Source organism: Malania oleifera, chromosome 4 (genome assembly GCF_029873635.1).
Source record: "Malania oleifera isolate guangnan ecotype guangnan chromosome 4, ASM2987363v1, whole genome shotgun sequence".
NCBI lineage: Eukaryota > Viridiplantae > Streptophyta > Magnoliopsida > Santalales > Ximeniaceae > Malania > Malania oleifera.
This window is the reverse complement of record NC_080420.1, coordinates 92,152,452-92,170,586: the sequence shown is the minus strand read 5'-3', so window position 1 is coordinate 92,170,586 and position 18,135 is coordinate 92,152,452. Positions and strand designations below refer to the sequence as shown.

At 39.0% G+C, this 18,135-nt stretch overlaps 1 protein-coding gene across 1 annotated transcript in view; it reads right to left on the bottom strand.

Moving 5' to 3' along the window:
• LOC131152964 (suppressor of mec-8 and unc-52 protein homolog 1) overlaps positions 1-18,135 on the bottom strand; it is a 97,239-nt gene that overhangs the window by 63,047 nt on the left and 16,057 nt on the right. Inside the window, exons 5-8 of the mRNA XM_058104948.1 lie at positions 17,553-17,636; positions 17,032-17,135; positions 8,015-8,101; positions 7,882-7,935 (exon numbers count right to left, since the gene is read on the bottom strand). Of these exons, the coding sequence (XP_057960931.1) occupies positions 7,882-7,935; positions 8,015-8,101; positions 17,032-17,135; positions 17,553-17,636 (329 nt within the window). The remainder of the gene's footprint in view (positions 1-7,881; positions 7,936-8,014; positions 8,102-17,031; positions 17,136-17,552; positions 17,637-18,135) is intronic.

The following is an 18,135-nucleotide window of genomic DNA, read 5'->3' as shown; positions in this document are numbered from 1 at the left end:
GATACGTTGTTTGGCCCCTCTTTGCCATGTGGAGCAAGGCAATTTTAAGGGGGTGAGCTTTTCTAATATTCAGTGCAATTGGCATATTTAGCACAATAGGCATTATGTTTGTTGGAATGTTGGTTCGAGTTGGTTTTTCTCTCCTTGTTTTTTAATTTTCAGGTTATTTCTTTGTGTTTTTTATCAGGATTTTCCAGACCAGGTTAAGGAGCTGTCTTATTCTCCTGGCTGTATATTTTTATTCTATTAATGAAACTCTTCTTCGTTTACAATCAAAAAATATAAATGATGTGCTTCAGAAGAGAAGACCATAGGGCCCTATCACAGGATGTTTGTGTCCTTTGTTTGTGTAGTGGGAAGACTAGCTCACACTTGTTTCTTTATTGCCCCTTTACCTGGGACATCTGGAATAAACTATTTGGTTCTGTGGTGAAGACTAAATTTGTCCCTCCACTTTGAAGGCTTTTTGCTCTATCACTTTTAGAGGTTTTGGAAAAAAGGAGGGATAGGAAAGCCTTATGGCGATGCACTATTATGGCTGTTATTTGGTGTCTTTGGTTGGAGAGAAAGCGCCAGAATTTTCGAAGTGGTAGACACAGCTAATAATTTGGTTTGGAGTAGAGTGGTTTATCTTGCACCATTGTGGGTGCCAACTAATGGCTGTTTTCATCATGTTCTCTGGGAGACCTGCAGCGGGACTGATTGGCTCTGCTTCATTGACTTGGCTTTCAGACTATGATGATCTCCTGGTGCAATTTTTTGTTTTTGTTTTAAAGGGAGGATTTCTTATGCTCCCGCTTTTCTTGTCTTTTCCACTTTTTTCTTTTGTTGTACATTCTTATCTCTAACAATAAATTTCCTTATTTATTGAAAAAAGAGACCAAATGCCCGCAAGAGAAAATTCAAACAAATTATTCCAGATTTCCCATTAAAAGAGACAATCTAAGAGTAAGTTAGAAACAGTCTCCATATTATGATAATATAGCACACAACATTAAGACATAGAGCTTCATCTGATCTTCTTCTCTACAGAAGATTTTAGTATTGATTCTTTCAAGGACTGCAATCCAGGTGAAAGCCTTAATTTTAGAGGGAAACTAAGACTTTCAAATAAAAGAGTTAACACGAAAAGAGAAGCAGGATTGCGATTATAGATCAAGTGGGCAAAGACTGACTCAAAAGGAAAGTTCATAAAAAAGCACAAAACTCATTTTATATTATCCCTACCCTCAGAAAGGGCTGAAGGAATCAAATGAATCCAACAACAAAATAAGATCATCAGCGTTCCTTTCATCAATTTCTAGCTGAATGAAAATTTCAAAAAATCAAATTCCTCTAACCAAGGAAAAACTCAAAAATAGGAGAATCATGAAGAACTGAAAGAGAATATAGATATAGAAAACCTAAACAAAAGCAGCATTCCCAACCCAAAGTTCATCCCAAAACCAAACCCTCTCAAGTATTCCAATGTTATGCCTCTCATGTGGGGAAAAAAAGGGGGCATGAAATCTAAGAAACAAATTTCCAATGGCTCACATGGCTAAGAGCACCTGCTTTAGCATTCTGCCCACATTCTGCTAAAGCCCATATTAGCTACAGATTACCTTATGCTAAAGGGAAGTAAGCTCTAAAATGAACTGCCATAACCACTCCCCACAAAAAGAGAAGTTTTTAGACACCAACCAGCACTTGTCCAAACTCCCATGGCATCCCCCTCCCCACCACCACCACCCCAAAAAAAAAAAAAATCTTAGGCCTAGATAAAAGCTGCTAAATTCTTTCACCATCACGAACCCCATGCCACAAAACAACTCACGTCAGCTTTTCTAACCTAGCTTTTCTAACCTAAAGCAATGAACACTGGAATCCTAGAAAAAGACAAATAATACAAAGCAATACAAGAAAGCCAAGTTTAAATACAAGTAATCAGAGCCCTACTGTGAAGTAAACACCCCTCCATCCAACCTCCTATAGACCATTTCTAATACCAGGTCTCAAAAGGAAACAAATATAGGATTACCACTAGGGGAACACCTAAATATGTAAAAGGGGCTACTACAAAAACCAGGCTCAGCCACTGACACAGCAGGAAAGAATATCCGACTCAGCTTTAATGCCTAAAGTCCCTTTGATTTATAGTTCTTTAATGATGAACCCAGTGCTACAAATGCCCTATTCACCAATGTTAGTTTAGTCTTTTGCCTCCAACTTACCTCCTTCCTCAAAATAATCTTATCAAACTCATTCAAAAACCGTGCTCTTCTACTAACCAAATCCTCTGAAAAAGAACACTCCGCTTCCAACCAATCCACCTTCCAATTTCCTGCAAGATATCACTCTTTTTAGCTCTCACATCAGCGAACACTTCCAAGTTGCAAGCTTTCACTTTTTTTCTTTAATAAACTTCAAATCTACAATAATCCTACCACCCTTCAACAACAAACTCCCCTCAACAGAACTTGACCACTTCGTAAAACCAAAAAGATACCACCCCATATTCTCAAACTTAAAAGGTGCGGCACCCATATGATAGGACTGGACCTAAATATAATAAGGAAATGATCAAACACCTCCCTAAGAAACACCTCTGAGAAAAATTGGGAAATATATCCTCCCACTCGATAGAAAACAAGAATCTGTCAATCAAGTAGTTATACATTGATCTGCTGGAAGCCCGGTGAACTGCACATTAGACAATTGAATAGTACACAATTCAGAGTGTCTATTAAGCCATAAACCTTTTTATTAGATCTAACAGGAATGAACTCATATGACTTAACTTCAAATTCAAACTTCTTAAAATTCATCATTCCTAATCATAACCAAGTGTCACAAGCTAAGCTTGTTCAGGGCATTATGCTTGCCTGTGAGCGCTTCTCTCGTGTGCTTAGGATGGATTTCCATCATGTAAATACTAGTGTAGGGTTATTTTCTGCTAGTAGAGTCTTTGTAAGCCAAATAAGGCAGTATGACTCCTCGGTCACTTTGATGTTTCCTAGTGTTAGGATGATAATTACATAAAAACCTCTTTAGGGGAGGGTGAGTGTTTATCAGTCATTGTAAAACTCACTAGCAATTGTCAACGTGCTTAGCCTACTTGCATCCCTCGCTAAGTACAACATGTCAACGGAGGATTTGTTAATGAATTACGTTTGCTTCAATGTTACTGCTTGCTTGCCACGGCTTTCATGAATTGATTATTGTTTCCGTTGCTATCTGAATGAATGTTAATGAAAGTGCTTCGTGGATGAATGTTGGCAAACGATAGGCTGGCTAGTTAAACAGAGTGCTTTAGCTAGCGCCGCACGGCCCTTCACAACGGTGTGAAAATAGTCGGACCGTGACATTTGGTATCAGAGCCAAGTCGGTGACACTTGGTGAGAGCCCAAGGTTGAGTTACTACGTGAATTCGATTGCCTTCGTTGTTGGATTTGGGAAGCTTTGGTAAGTAACCATGGCACCAAACACTGCTGAGAGGATCAACGTGCTGGAAGCACAGGTTGAGACAACAACCAACACTATGGCCGCAGAGGTGGCCCAGATGAGGGAACTTGTTGATGAGGTGATGGGATCACAAAAACATCAAACAGGTTTGCTAGGTGACTTGTCAGAGGACTTTCGCCACACAGTGGAAGCTTTGCAGGCGCGGATGGCTGATCTGGATGCAAAGATGAATGTAATGGTTCTTGCTATGGGGAACTCCAACACTTCGGGAGTTAGCAAAACCAAGGTGCCAGAACCCAGGACGTATGGGGGTGCCCGAGATGCCAAGGAGTTAGAGAACTTCTTGTTTGATGTGGAGCAGTACTTTCGCGTTGTGAGGATGGCCTCAGAACAGGCAAAGGTGGATACTACGACCATGTACTTCATTGGTGATGCCAAACTGTGGTGGCGTACCAAGTACATAGAAATTGAAAATGGAAGCTGTGTAATTGATAGTTGGGCAGACTTGAAGAGAGAGCTCAAGGCCCAATTCTTTCCTGAAAATGTTGAGTATAATGCAAGGAGAAAACTGAGAGATCTCAAGCATACGGGGTCAATCAGCGAATATGTGAAACAATTTTCTGCTTTAATGTTGGATATTCGGGATATGTCGGAGAAGGACAAGTTGTTCTATTTTCTTGAGGGGATGAAACCATGGGCAAGAACTGAACTTTATAGACAAAGAGTTCAAGACTTGTCAACTGCACAAGCGGCTGCCGAACGCTTGACAGACTACACTGGTGATGAGACCGCTTCGTCCAAACGGTTTGACGAAGAGGGAAACAGTGGAAAGTCTTTCAAGAATGGCAAACCCAAGAGTGGGGGAGCCGACTCTAAATCATCAACCTCAAAGGAAGCTTCGTCGTCTCAAGGGTTCAACACACCCAATGGAAAGGGGAAGAGTAAACTTGAGTGTTTCTTGTGTCGAGATCCTCATAGAGTTTTTGAGTGCCCTCACAAAGCATCACTTAATGCCTTACAGGCTTCCATTGTAAAACAGGCAGTGGAAGACGATGTGGAAGAGGATGATGCCCCGAGAGTGGGTTCAGTGCGGCTGGTGAACGCATTGGAAAAGCAGGCAAAAACACTGAAAGTTACACGAGCAAAAGGGTTAATGTTTGTGGACTTGAGGATAAATGGGAAGAGTACTCGCGCTATGGTGGATACAAGGGCTACTCATAATTTTGTTTCACAGTTGGAAGCAGGGAGACTCAACTTATCCTTAGAGAAGGATATAGGATGCATGAAAGCAGTTAACTCTATGGCCCAGCCTACTCTAGGAGTAGCCAAGCAAGTGGCTATAAAGCTTGGACAGTGGGAAGGTCATACGAATTTCACAACGGTGCCATTGGATGACTTTCCAGTCATTCTAGGAATGGAGTTCCTAAGGGGGACGAGGGCAGTGCTGATGCCTTTGGCTAGTTCCCTGTGTCTGATGGGAGATCACTCGTGCATGGTGCAAGTCGTTGCAATGAAAGGAGACGACGGGAAGTCCCTTTCAGCCATACAACTCAATGAAGGATTGGGTAAGGGTGAGCAGACACGTCTAGCCACGATGGTGGTAGACAAAGAAGTAGACCAAGAGCTGGAGCCTACGACCATCCAAGCGGTGTTGGATAAGGATAAGGAGGTGTTGCCGGATAAGCTGCCTCAGAATTTGCCTTCACGACGGACTGTGGAGCAAGAGATCGAGTTGTTATCAGGAGTGAAACCACCTGCTAAAGGGCCATGTCGGATTGCGCCTCGAGAGATAGTAGAGTTGGGGAAGCAACTTGATGAATCGGAAGCGGGATGTGTTCGCCCTTCCAAAACACCGTTGGGAGCATCAGTGTTGTTTCAGAAGAAACATGAAGAGCATCTACGGAAGGTGTACGACAGGCTGAGGGGAAACAGTCTGGATGTGAATAAGGAAAATTTCTCTTTCGCTCGGTGGAGCAACAAATTCCTTGGTCAAGTGGTTGAACAAGGTCGTATCCGGAGGGGTATGGAGAAGGTAAGGATGATTCAAGAACGGAAGATCCCCACGACAGTGAAGGAGTTGCGTTCCTTTCTTGGCCTTACTAGATACTGCATTCGCGGAGAATGACTCCAATGATAGGACTACTGAGGAGGTATTATTGGCCGCACACGCGGGATGATATGGTTGATTAGACCAAAACTTGTCTCACTTGCCAACAAGACAAGGGGGAGCGGAAGAAGTATGGTACTTTCATGGCCACACCAAAGTACTGTTCGGCAGAGGGGACGACACAATTGTTCCTTGTGACTATTGTGAAACGTTGGGGTGTTCCCTAAGTTATTATTTGTGACCAAGATTTAATGTTCACTGACAACTTCTTAACAGAGTTTTTCAGGATATTCAGGTCACACCTTGACATCTCTTCGAGTTATCATCGACAGACAGACAGACAGATGAAGAGATTCAGAGAGCTACTAGATGAGTACTTGTGCCATTTTGTCAACGACAACCAGAAGAATGGCGTGCAACTACTTGATGTGGCTCCATTTTGTGGCAACGCCCAAAGGCGCTCAACAACCAACAAGCGCCCTTTTGAGCTTGTTACAGGCCAGCTGCAGCTGTTACCTCACACAGTGGGCGAGCCGTACAGACAAAAGAGTCCCAGGGCATACATATTCACTAATGAAGGGAGACAGAATGCAGACTTTGCCCAAGCCTATCTAGAGAAAGCTTCTGAGCAGATGAAGAAGTGGGCAGATCAGGAGAGAAGACCGCAGTTTCATGTCAACTACCTCAAGCCATTCAACGCCAACACCAACGACCTGAGCAAAAGTCAGTCAAACAGCGCAGAGTTGAAGACAGTGCAACTTGACAGACATGAAGTTGAAGAGATCCTTGCAGATAGAAAGTTCATATTCTCAAGGAAGAAGCGGCAGAAGGTCCTAGTGAAGTGGAAGTGCCTTGATGATAGAGAAATCAGCTGAATTTCTGCGGAAGATTTGAAGCCATTCGTGGACAAAGTTGAAGAGTACCTATCACCAAAAGTCTACGAGGATGTCGACCGCATAAGTGGGGGAGAATGTCACGAGCTAAGCTTGTTCAGGGCATTATGCTTGCCTGTGACCGCTTATCTCGTGTGCTTAGGATGGGTTTCCATCATGTAAATACTAGTGTAGGGTTATTTTCTGCTAGTAGAGTCTTTGTAAGCTAAATAAGGCAGTATGACTCCTCGGTCACTTTGATGTTTCCTAGTGCCAGGATGATAATTACATAAAAACCTCTTTAGGGGAGGGTGAGTGTTCATCAGTCATTGTAAAATTCACTAGCAATTGTCAACGTGCTTAGCCTACTTGCCTCCCTCGCTAAGTACAACATGTCAACGGAGGATTTGTTAATGAATTACGTTTGCTTCAATGTTACTGCTTGTTTGCCATGGCTTTCATGAATTGATTATTGTTTCCACTGCTATCTGAATGAATGTTAATGAAAGTGCTTCGTGGATGAATGTTGGTAAACGATAGGCTGGCTAGTTAAGCAAGAGTGCTTTAGCTAGCGCCGCACGGCCCTTCACAACGGTGTGAAAATAGTCGGACCGTGACACCAAGCCATGTCACTGGGTGTCCCCAGAAAGTAGATGATGTACCTCCATTATTCTTCCCCAGTCAAAACTTCTATGTAGACATAATCATTTGGCTGCATAAATATAAATTAATGTTTTGACATCTCACAAATATGTCTTTTTATCAATCAAGGTTGCTTGTGTGTTCTTCCATGACAAGAGTGATCACAACCACTTCTCTACCATTTTATAGGCCTTTCATGTGAGCATGAAGCAGAAGATTTGGGCATAAAAGCTTCCCGAAATCCTTGACCAGCTATAAATACATGTTTCTGAATTTGCAACATTAAACATATAATGTCAACTTTAGTTGTGTCTGTCTGCGCAAGTGATAAAGAACTTTAAAAGTTAAATTGTGAACAAAATAAAAGGTCTGAAGTAGCCTCCTTAACCAAAGGATGTGCTTCATCAAAACCCCTTATGGTTGCTAATGAAAAGAACTCAGATTTTTTTCCATTCAGAAACTTGTTTGAATGTGCAAAGAAATGTCGAATAAACAAGTGCATTGAAACCAAGCATGGATAGTAAAAATTAAAAAAGAAAAAGTTTCCTAATCATTAAGTAAAAAAAAATCCACTGAAATGGTAGGTAACTCTCAGGTGCAGCCAATTAAACACATAATATTCAATTATTAGACAAAGTTATGCCATGACAAGTAAGATAATCTTGCCTTCCAAAATAAATTGTGTTGTCAAAAATAAATAAATAAGTCATAAATAAATAAAACAAGGGCCATGCAATGATGCCCAATATTATCAAGAAGTACAATAATAATATTATATATCAGCATATGGCAATTTAATAAAAAAAAAATACTCACTTCAGCCTGGTATTGCAGATCCTTTTTGAGTTTTCCACTAATATGGTCCCAGACCTGGTATTGTTCCAAGAGTCAAACACCACCTAACTCGCACCCACACCTAATTATGGGAAAAAATCTTGCCCATACATACCTCAATAAATCCATCAACAGAGCAAGAAACAAGAAATTGCCCATCTGGGGAGAACCGAGCACATTCTGGGTGACTTTTCTTCCCAAACTGCAAGTAAAAAAAATTAAGAAAACGTAAGAAAAGAAGCTTAAGAACTCGTGAATATTCAAAATACACTAGAAAGTAATTAGAAACCCAAAGCCTAGTAGCATGAAGCAGAGGAAGGAGTCGGAAGCAGGTGCAGTTTGAAGGGGGAAGGTAGGAGATGTAGAAATGTCAAAGATTAGAAGCATCTAGGAAGCCTCTACATTAATTCTATATAATTTTTCTATAAATCTGAATAAAAATATGAAATACAAACTCGCAAATAATATTTTCAAAAAAAGTATGTCTTAACTCTGACACAAAAACTAACATATAATTACATATGACAGTATTTTAAAATAACAATGTCTAGAGCAGTAAAAAGTGCATTAGAACTTCACATCTATTTGATGTAAAAGAAATCATATTTTCAAAAAAAAAGTATGTCTTAACTCTGACACAAAAACTAATATATAATTACATAGAGACAGTATTTTAAAATAACAATATCGAACGAGCAGTAAAAATTGCATTAGAACTTCATATCTATTTGATGTAAAAGAATAAATTTTAAAGCACACTATATACTAGAAATATTTTGAGTGTAATAATGACAAGAGGGAGCCAGTTCTGATGTTGGCATAATTTTTTTTTTTTCAGATAAACAAATAAATTCATTACAGAGAGGAAGAGAGAGTAAAAAAGAGTACAAGAAGAAAATCAAAGAAAACAGAGGAGGATAAGATATCCTCTCAAAATAAAAGAAAAAGAGAAAAATAAAAAACCCAGAAACAAAGATTGCAAATCAGCTCTACTTAAGCAAAATATCCCAGTTCCATGGGTCATCTTCCAGATGTCAATGCTGAAAGAAAACATTCACTAAAACCCACAGCAATGCAAAAAACAGCACTCTATTTCAAAGCAAGTTGAGTATCTAAGTTCTTAAATACACCAAAAGATAGTAATAAACACTGCCACAAAGCTATCATTCCTTCCTCTTTGCAAACCCCATAAATATCAAAGCAAAAACACCTCCAAGGTAGAAGAGCACGCCCAGTTCTCTCCAAAATACCAAATAATTTACTCCAAAGGAAATAACTATATAAGAACATGCATGAACAAGTCCCTCAAGTCTTCAAACAAAGGACCCGCACATCAGGTGATAAAGACTTGTTAGGTCTACATTTCAAGAGCAAGTCCTTGGTATTAATATTTCCTGTCCACATGAAGGCCCTAAACTCAGAAGGAACTTTAGCTTAACAAATGGAGGAGTAAGGAGCAAAAAAAGCAGCATTAGGAACACAAGTCAAATGGGAAAACAAAGACTTAAAAGAAAAATCCCCAAAAGAATCTAAACCCCAAACTCTTTTGACACTCCCCTTTCAGCTGAAAAAAAGTGAAGGACGTGATTCAGAATTCAGAAGGGCTAGCTCATTGGTCTCTCTAGTTTCTCAGTAAGGTTCCTCACAAAAGGAAAATCCTAAGAGTGCCCACTCTCTTGCAAGGGGAAGAAAGCAAAGATAGGGAAATAAAAGAAGATAAGCGATTGAGATGAAGATACATAATAAGAAGCTGATAAATTTGCAAGGTGGAATCCCCTTAGACACATGACAGTGGAGTTCCAAACAACATCCTTATGATAGGGTTTTTTTTTTTTTTCTTTGATAGAAAAAGAAGCCTTACCAAACTAGGAGGAGAAACAGATAAAATGACAAGAAGTCCTCACTCATGAAAACAAAGAAAATCAAAAACAATATCAATTTAAGCCACCAATATCAGTTGATATCTTGAAAACAGCATTCCTCGAAACATTCTGTGCTATGAGCCCAAAAGGAAGCCAAATACCTAACCCTCTTGAGGCCCCATTAAAAATCTCTTTCAAGAAAAAATTCTAGCATTCCTTTCCATCCAAATTCCCTGTAACACACCAAAAAGACAGACTCCCACAATCTCTTCTCATCCTTACTTTCCCAAAACCAGTAAAAGATATATCCAGGAGCTCCCTCACTAACTTTGGACAAACCCACACTAAAACAAAAATTTCCAAAAAGAGTACTCCACAAATCCCAAGCAAAAGAGCAATGTAAAACAAATGGATGCATCCTCACTCCTCAGGACTATTCCCATACATGAGACACATATTGGGAAACAAGGCTTTAGAAGGCATCCTACTCTGCAGCAGATTGTTGGTGTTAACTCTATTAAGCGCCACTAGTCAAATAAGCACCTGTATCTTAAAAGGAACTTTAGTCTCTCAAATAACCTGATAGAGGAAAATCCACATCCACCTTAACAGGGTGAGGAAAGAAATACTTGCATGAACAACCCTAAGAATGATCCCCAGACCAAACTCTACCACCACTCATATACTGGAGATATGCAACCCTCCAGTAGAACAAGCAAAGCAGACAGCTCATCAACCTCTCTACATTTAAACCCCTTCTGAATGAAGGTCCCAAGAAAAGGAATACCTCTCAAGAATAAGAAACAAGGAAAACACATAATCACGGCAAGAAGAAAGATGATACAAGCGAGCAAAAGAACAGGACAAAACATTCCCCCCACCCACAGATCTTCCCAAAGCCTTATACGATTACCTCTACCAATTTGAATCTTTGTTAAGAGGAAGAAAAGAAAGACAAACCTGAGAATCAACCGTGAAGGACCCTCTGAAGAACTTCTTAACCCCAAATTAGCATCCCACCCGTTATCTTATATTCCATATTTACTTTTTGTTAAGAGAATTCACCTCCAAGGGAAACTGATATAACCATTTAGCCAAAAGCATGTGTCTTTAGACACCAAATTACCAAGACCCAACCTGACTTATTCCTTCAACCAACACGTCGATTCCCATTGAACCAAGAACTATCTTCTCCCCTAAATCTGACCAAAAAAAATCCCTCATCAGCCTCTCAATCTTTTCCATTTTGATAGTCAACAGCCTTCCTCCATTTTGCTACAGCCTTTTCTATGGATACCTGCTCAGTCTTTCTTCCCTTGCCAACTCCTTCTCTGTTACCTCCTTAGCCTCAGCGTCATCACCACAGCTAGATCTGTAACCACGGAGTTCACCTCAGCAACACAGTCTCAGAAAAGCTCAGCTTATATTCCTTCTCATCATGCACTTTCATATAAGCCACCATCGTGTTCACCTACTCAGAGATTTTAAGCACCCCTGCTGCACTTTGCTACCCACAACAAGATATGGATGGTCTTCAAACATGTGACGGCATGTAACCAAAGGGAAAGTGGAGTTTACCCTAACTAGCCAGTAAATGGTTGGCTAAGTTGAGTTCAAACCCCTATTTTCTTCAAGTATCTGCATCCCTCAACAAAATGATACCCCTCAGATCAGCCTTGACATCCTCTCGTTCAATGCTGCCACCCCCATCCATCTTGAGCTCCCATCTAGGGATGTGCATCACACCTTCAGAAACCAAGTGTTGCTAAAAAGAGCCATTAGGATTATAATTTGAAGCTTAAGGCCCAGAATCAGTCACCCACTTTCCTCTTCCTTCGCAACAAGGAGTCTTTGGATCATCCTTGTTGGAGGCCACCACGACATTCTTACCCTTGTCTTTTTTTTGAATCTGACTAGGTTGCCTCATTAACTGCCTCTTTCTTGGCAGCTGCATTCTCCCACAAGGGTGGCTTGAAGAAAGCTCAAGTTGAACATATCCACAAAACATGAAAGTTATAGGTTGATTGTCATGGGGTAGGCCTCCAGATCACTCCAGAAAGTTCACCCTCTAATCTTTGTCCAATTCAGGAAGAAGAATTTAGTCTTCCACCCCTTAATTGAATCTGGGGTCTCCCAAAGAATGCTCCTGCACTTTCTAGTACAGAACTACAAAATTACTTCCAATCCTTTCCCACAAGTTATTCATTGCAGCAAAGAGATCCAGAAAGACATCGATCCTAAATTTATCTACAGTCTCCACAAGCTGATACACAAAACCGAGAGCATTTGCCAGCCATTTGAGGCTAGCTGAACAAGCTGACCAGGAGGAACAGTCTTGGAAAAGGAAAAGGGAGTAAGATGCCAATTTTAAAAGCATCCTAATACAAGCAAATCCTACTGAAGATATAAGTAGCAGATTGGTCAAATGGAAAAGGGAGTAGGTGGTCAAGTCTGAAAGAATGAAAAACCATCTTAATAAGCTCAAGGTCCCTGAGAGTCAGGGAGCAAGAGTACGTTAGAGCAGATAGAATCCTAGACAATGATATATTCACGGAAGAACTTCCAGTCTCCAAAAAGGGATTTGTAGGTTGGGCTGCAGGATGAATACAAAACTCACCATCAACTCAAACCACCTAGTGAACCCCCTATGAGGTATAGCTGTATAGGTTCGCCACAATGTAAAGAAGAGGGGATAGGCTCATGTTCAGCTTCCTGTGCACAGCCAAGGTACTTAGAAAGGTAAGGCACAGAACTCCTTTTAGAATCAAAGGATAGGATGAGCTTTCCTTTTGAAGCCATTACGAAAATAAATAATGGCACTGAAAGCCGGAAGAAGGGGGTAACAAATTAACAAGAAATAGGGGAGTACTCACACAGGCCTAAGAAAGAGCATAGAACTGAAGGAGGGAGGTAGGCTTAATAGAATTTATAGACAGAGGGGACACCGCCCCACATATACCAAAACTGATGTGGAATTTGAGTTCTTTGCAAAAGAAAGCCTCTTACGGCATACATCAGAACCAAGCAAGCAGTTCCATCTTCCAGCGAGAACAGGCTCATATGGTACCGCATTGGTCATGCCGTCATGGCTAAAGAGGAGGCCCTCCTCTCCCTCACTATATACATAATCCCTTGCTTGCTACATTCATATAATGTATTTACAGTAAAAATATGAGAATAAGGTGATATTATTTAACAAATGAAAAATAAAAAATAAGAATGTTTAGGTCAAAACATTTATAAAATTTACTTAATCAAATATTAGTTCATCAGTTTGGTTCTCCTTTCCAGACCAAACTGAAACTGAAATCCAATTTGTAATATCTATAAAAAGGCAAACTGAAAACCATAACCAAGAATAAAATGCAAAATGGTTCAATTTTATTCTGGTTTTAGAAATTTGGTAATTTCTTTAACCCCTACCATGAAAAAGGAAAAGAACCGAAGAATGTGTGTGTACCTAGCAGAAGCATCTAGCTGATTAAAGCAAACATGAATTGAAGAATATTGAAGAAAAATGACCGCAGAGAAGCTTTAGTAATCTTCAAAGAAGTGCTATTGAGATTAAATATGTACAAATGGTTGATATCCCTCAAGCAACCTACAGGAGATTGACAAATGAGCCACATTAGCTAAGAGACTTTTGAAATGCAAAAGATCATAATAAATGCAATTGACCAGTCTCATCAAAATGGCATGTCCCATCAAATTCCAACTTTTTAACATTCAGATGACAAGTGGAAAAATTTTGACCTAAAAAATGTTAAGAGTAAGAGTGGTAATTAATTGATGGGGAAAAGTAGAGGATGAATGTCGATCTCGGAAGAAATATAGAAGCATTGTGGCACATCAAAAGAGGCCATGTTTATGCAAACTAAAGTCAGTTAGAGGGATACAGGATAACCAGTATGCCTCTCTAAAGGAAAATTGTAACTGCAACTACTATTTTTTTCGGTCAGCAAATAAATATTGTTAAAAGAAGGAATCAAGGGCTGCCAACATACCAAGAAAATAACAAGAGCAACATAACCCTCGCTGTAATGTGTCAAGGAAATCAACGATTACAAAAGAGTCCCAACCAGCCCATTGTGCCAACTAGAAATCATAGTATTCCAATGGTCCATGATAGCCTGAATGGGTTAAACAGTTCCTTCTAAGGCTCTCCTGTTCCTTTCCCTCGCAGTGCCCCAAAAAATAGCAAGGGGGTGAGCAAGGAACGAAAATTTTGATTTTGACTCAAATTTCGAAGCTCCCAAAGTATGGAAATTTCGACGGACATTTCAATTTCTATGTCAATTTCAATTTCAATTTGAAAAAATAACGGAAATCAGTAGCAAAGCATAGAATTCTTTGTGAAACTTTAGAAATGGTTAACAAACATAATAATATAAGTTTTAAGACTAATATATTATAAATTAAATACATCTATGTTGTGTATGAGGTGGACAAGTTGTCATATAGTATATGTATCAAACATATTTGTAAGATAATGCACATTAAACATATTCTGTTAATACAAATGAAATTCAAAAATCATTTAAATATTATTTATTATACGAATAGTGATAATTTAGACATGAATGGTTAAATTAAAATGTTGCTGTGAGTTTATTTTTTCATATAATTTCAAAAGCACTTGTAATAACCTTTTGTTTCAATAAAATTAATTAAGAGAGAAATTCACTTCACTCCTAAATCATTCATTCAAATTCTGAGGAAATTTCATTTTATAGTTAAATTTTGACAAGTTACGCTAAGATTTCGAGATTTCATTAAATTTCGGATGATTCGTTGAGATTTCGACATAAATTATGCAAGACGGAAATCGACTACCATTTTGATTTCTAGGGTAACAGAAATCAAAAATTTCGATGGAAATTTTGACAATTTCATAGAAATTTAAGGCCATGGGGATGAGGGAAAGGGATTTTCTTCATTTGTTGTTTGATCAGATCCCTTTCCAAGCCCATAATTCACCTCCAGTATCCACAGCGGAAATGACTCCCTTCTGCTTGACCATGAAGATGACCAAGCTCCATATTTTCCTGGTCCACTGTTTCCACCTGCTCCAGGCATAAAAAGCATCGATGAACGACAGGTAAACCCCTTTTCGGAAGGGTGTCAATGGTAAGAATCCTCTCAAGAGTTGCCTCCCATGTGAAAAAAGCAACCTTTGTGGGGACTACAGTTTTCCAAGTTAGTTTTCAGGGGAAATAGCAGTTGCACGCCGGGGAGCTAAGGTGTTTATAGTATGGTCTGACCACGAAGTTTCCATCCTGCTCAAAGCCCATTTTGGCTCATTGGAAGTGGCCTAACACTAGATTTTGTAAAGACTGCTGTAGAAATCTGATAGAGTATCAAACTCCCAAAAGCATTCTAATCATGGTAATTTTCCAGATAATCCTCTGATTAAAAAGCTTCAACTGTTGGCCAATGAGGGCACCATTTTGGAAGAGTAAATAGTGCCGAGTTGGGATTTGCCACACCAAAAGAACACCTCCTCTCCATTCCCCACATGAAAGTAAATAAGAGTGAGGAATTTCTCCAATCCTCTCCAAACACCTGTATGCAGGCTTCCTTCTCTGTCATGAAACTCCAAAGCCACTCCCCCAAAAAGGGCCTCTTATTGATGATGAGCAGGGATCCAAGGTCTAGACCTCCCCTTTGCAAGGGTTGTTTACCACCCCACCCCACACCCCCCCCCCCCCCCAAAAAAAAAAAATTAACAAGATGATATTTAAAATCCTTACCTTACCCTTGTTCCCCCAAAGGAATCCTCTTTGAATACCTTCCAATCTATTGGCTACCACACTGGGGATAAGGTAAAGAGACATGAAATAGACCGGGAGATTGGAAAGAGTACATTTGATGAGCGTGAGTCTATTATAATGCCCAAGAAACCAACAAGGTTCTTAATTATTCAACATCACCATTCATGTGGTAAACTATACGTCTAAAATCAATGCGCTTACTAGATAATGCAAGCAAAGTGCCATTCATTCTTGCCTTCTCCTCTCTAATGGCATCAAATGGCCATAATGTGGTGGAAAATGCAAGGAGAAGGGATAAAGGAGGTATTATTTTGGGTAAACTAAACAAGAGAAGACTAAACTTTAGCCAATTTTCTATTTAAGGGATAAATGAGGTATTTTTTTTCAGGTGGACTTCTTGTTCCCTTAGGTTTTAACTTGTCTTTCCCAATCTAACATACCTTCTTTTTTTATCAAAAAAAAATTCTATATAAAAGGAGTAAAGTACTTTTTCTGTTTGAGGGGCTAAAGTCCATTGCTATCACAATTAAAGGAATTGCATCTATTTCCATTTACTCAATAAATTAAAAATCATTAAAAATAACACGTCTGAAGAATGGTTAAGTGAATAAATAAGTTACACCCAAAGGTACTCAACTGTGGCCTTTTTTTATTTAAGGGACCATACTTTAGCTGTTTTTCGGCATGGCAAAAAAATTAAATAAAAGAACAAAAAATAAATATATAGCTAATCTCAATTAAAATTTAATTTATCCTAACTAATTAAGTAGTACCATAATATCCAATCAAGCCAAGACAATCCTAATCAAACAGCCGAAAAAATTAAAAAGTAAAAAAGTAGCAGCAAATCATTGAAGGAGGAACACAATCAAAACCCATTACTGTAGTACTCGTCATAGGCTTGATCCCCACAAAAACCACCCATAGGATCAGAAAAGTTTCATCACAAGTCTTGATCCATAACCAAATAAATCCAACCACTAAATTGCAATTTTGTGCGGGGGATATCTTTTTCTAATCATAAGTAATTATACATTTAAATCATTCGAGCATATGATTTGGTAGATGCATTGGATTTATGGAGAGAGATTTAACAAGAAGACATCAAATGAGAAAAGATCTACTTCACCCATAATATTCAACTAATGCTTGAAAAGGAACTGTCGTCCATTCATACAGAAAATTTTATATATATATATATATGTATGGCAAGTCAAATACACGAGTGAGTGTGTGTGTGGGAGCAGGTGGAACACAATGTCAAGACTTATGAAGGGGACAAAACAGATAGGCAAACAGTGAGCAAAATGACCTTCACCGAAACTTAATCCCCACAAGTGTGCACCATAAAATTTCACTGCCTATTGCAGTAGTTCTTGAGCTAAAATAAGCACAAATTTACAATTTATTAAATGCATTGTACCAGTAAGCAGTTGCCACATGTTTAGCCCAACAAAAATGATAAACTCTATTGAAATAGAAAAATATGTATGCCTTACCTTTATTGTGTGCCCAGGGGTTGTAGGGTACATATCATCTACATCTTGTTTCATAGCAGCAGTTCCTCGAAATAAGTCAAACTGTGTTCCCGGCGGAAGTAATCCTAAACAGCCAAATTTGCATCAAGTTACAGCAGTGTGGCATATGTGGTATGTGCCTAGGGGAAGGCACCATCCAAGTAATTGGCATGTCTGGGAATTATCAGTAAGCTAAGGTCACCACCGAACACGTTCCTCAGTCAATTTTCCAAAACAAAGAAAGAAAAGGGAGCAAAGAAGAAAATAAAACATCAAATGCAAGAATTCTGGAAGCAGACAATTGTCTATCCAGTTATGGATAACAAGAAAAGAAGTACATTACAAGACAGAGACAAAGAACATTTATTTTAGAAGTTCAAACAACAACATCCCAAGTTCCAACTAACTGATGGAATCCTCTTCCCTCTTGTTCTTAAAGAAACCATCCATTAATTATCTAATGCAAAAATTTAACATTATTTTCAAAAAAAAAAAAAAATGACCTTGGTGCTGCTGCCACTTCAGAGCCTGACCAATTAGAGCCATTAGCCGTGCTGGTGGGACCACAGTCACTTCAGAAGCAAGTGCTGGAGAAAGAAGAACAAAGGAGAAGAATATTCATTTATAAAATCAAAAGGATGAAAATGCAACTATAGGAAACTAAAAGGGCACAGATGCAAATTAATAAAATGCAACTCATGATCCACTAATACACTGTTACAACATGTATCATTTTTAATCTGAAGCTCAGATATATTGACATTTTCTTAATACACCTAGCAAGTATGAGGATGATGCTATACAAGAAGAATAATACATCTAATTTTCATTGAAACTACTATGCTCTTTCTTTGCACGCTTTAAATGCCCATTCAGTTCTGAGGAGGCAATAAATAAATAGTTATCAAGCTCATTTCTTGAGTATTCTCAAGCGTATTATTTCCCTTCACTCATTATTTTTCCAGAACCAAATGAAATGTGAAAACACTAATCCATCGCTGTCTTGAAGGTATTTGTACTCGTGCATTCAACGCCTTTCAGTATTGACATTACCCATATGCTGGAAATCCAGTTGATGATACCAGC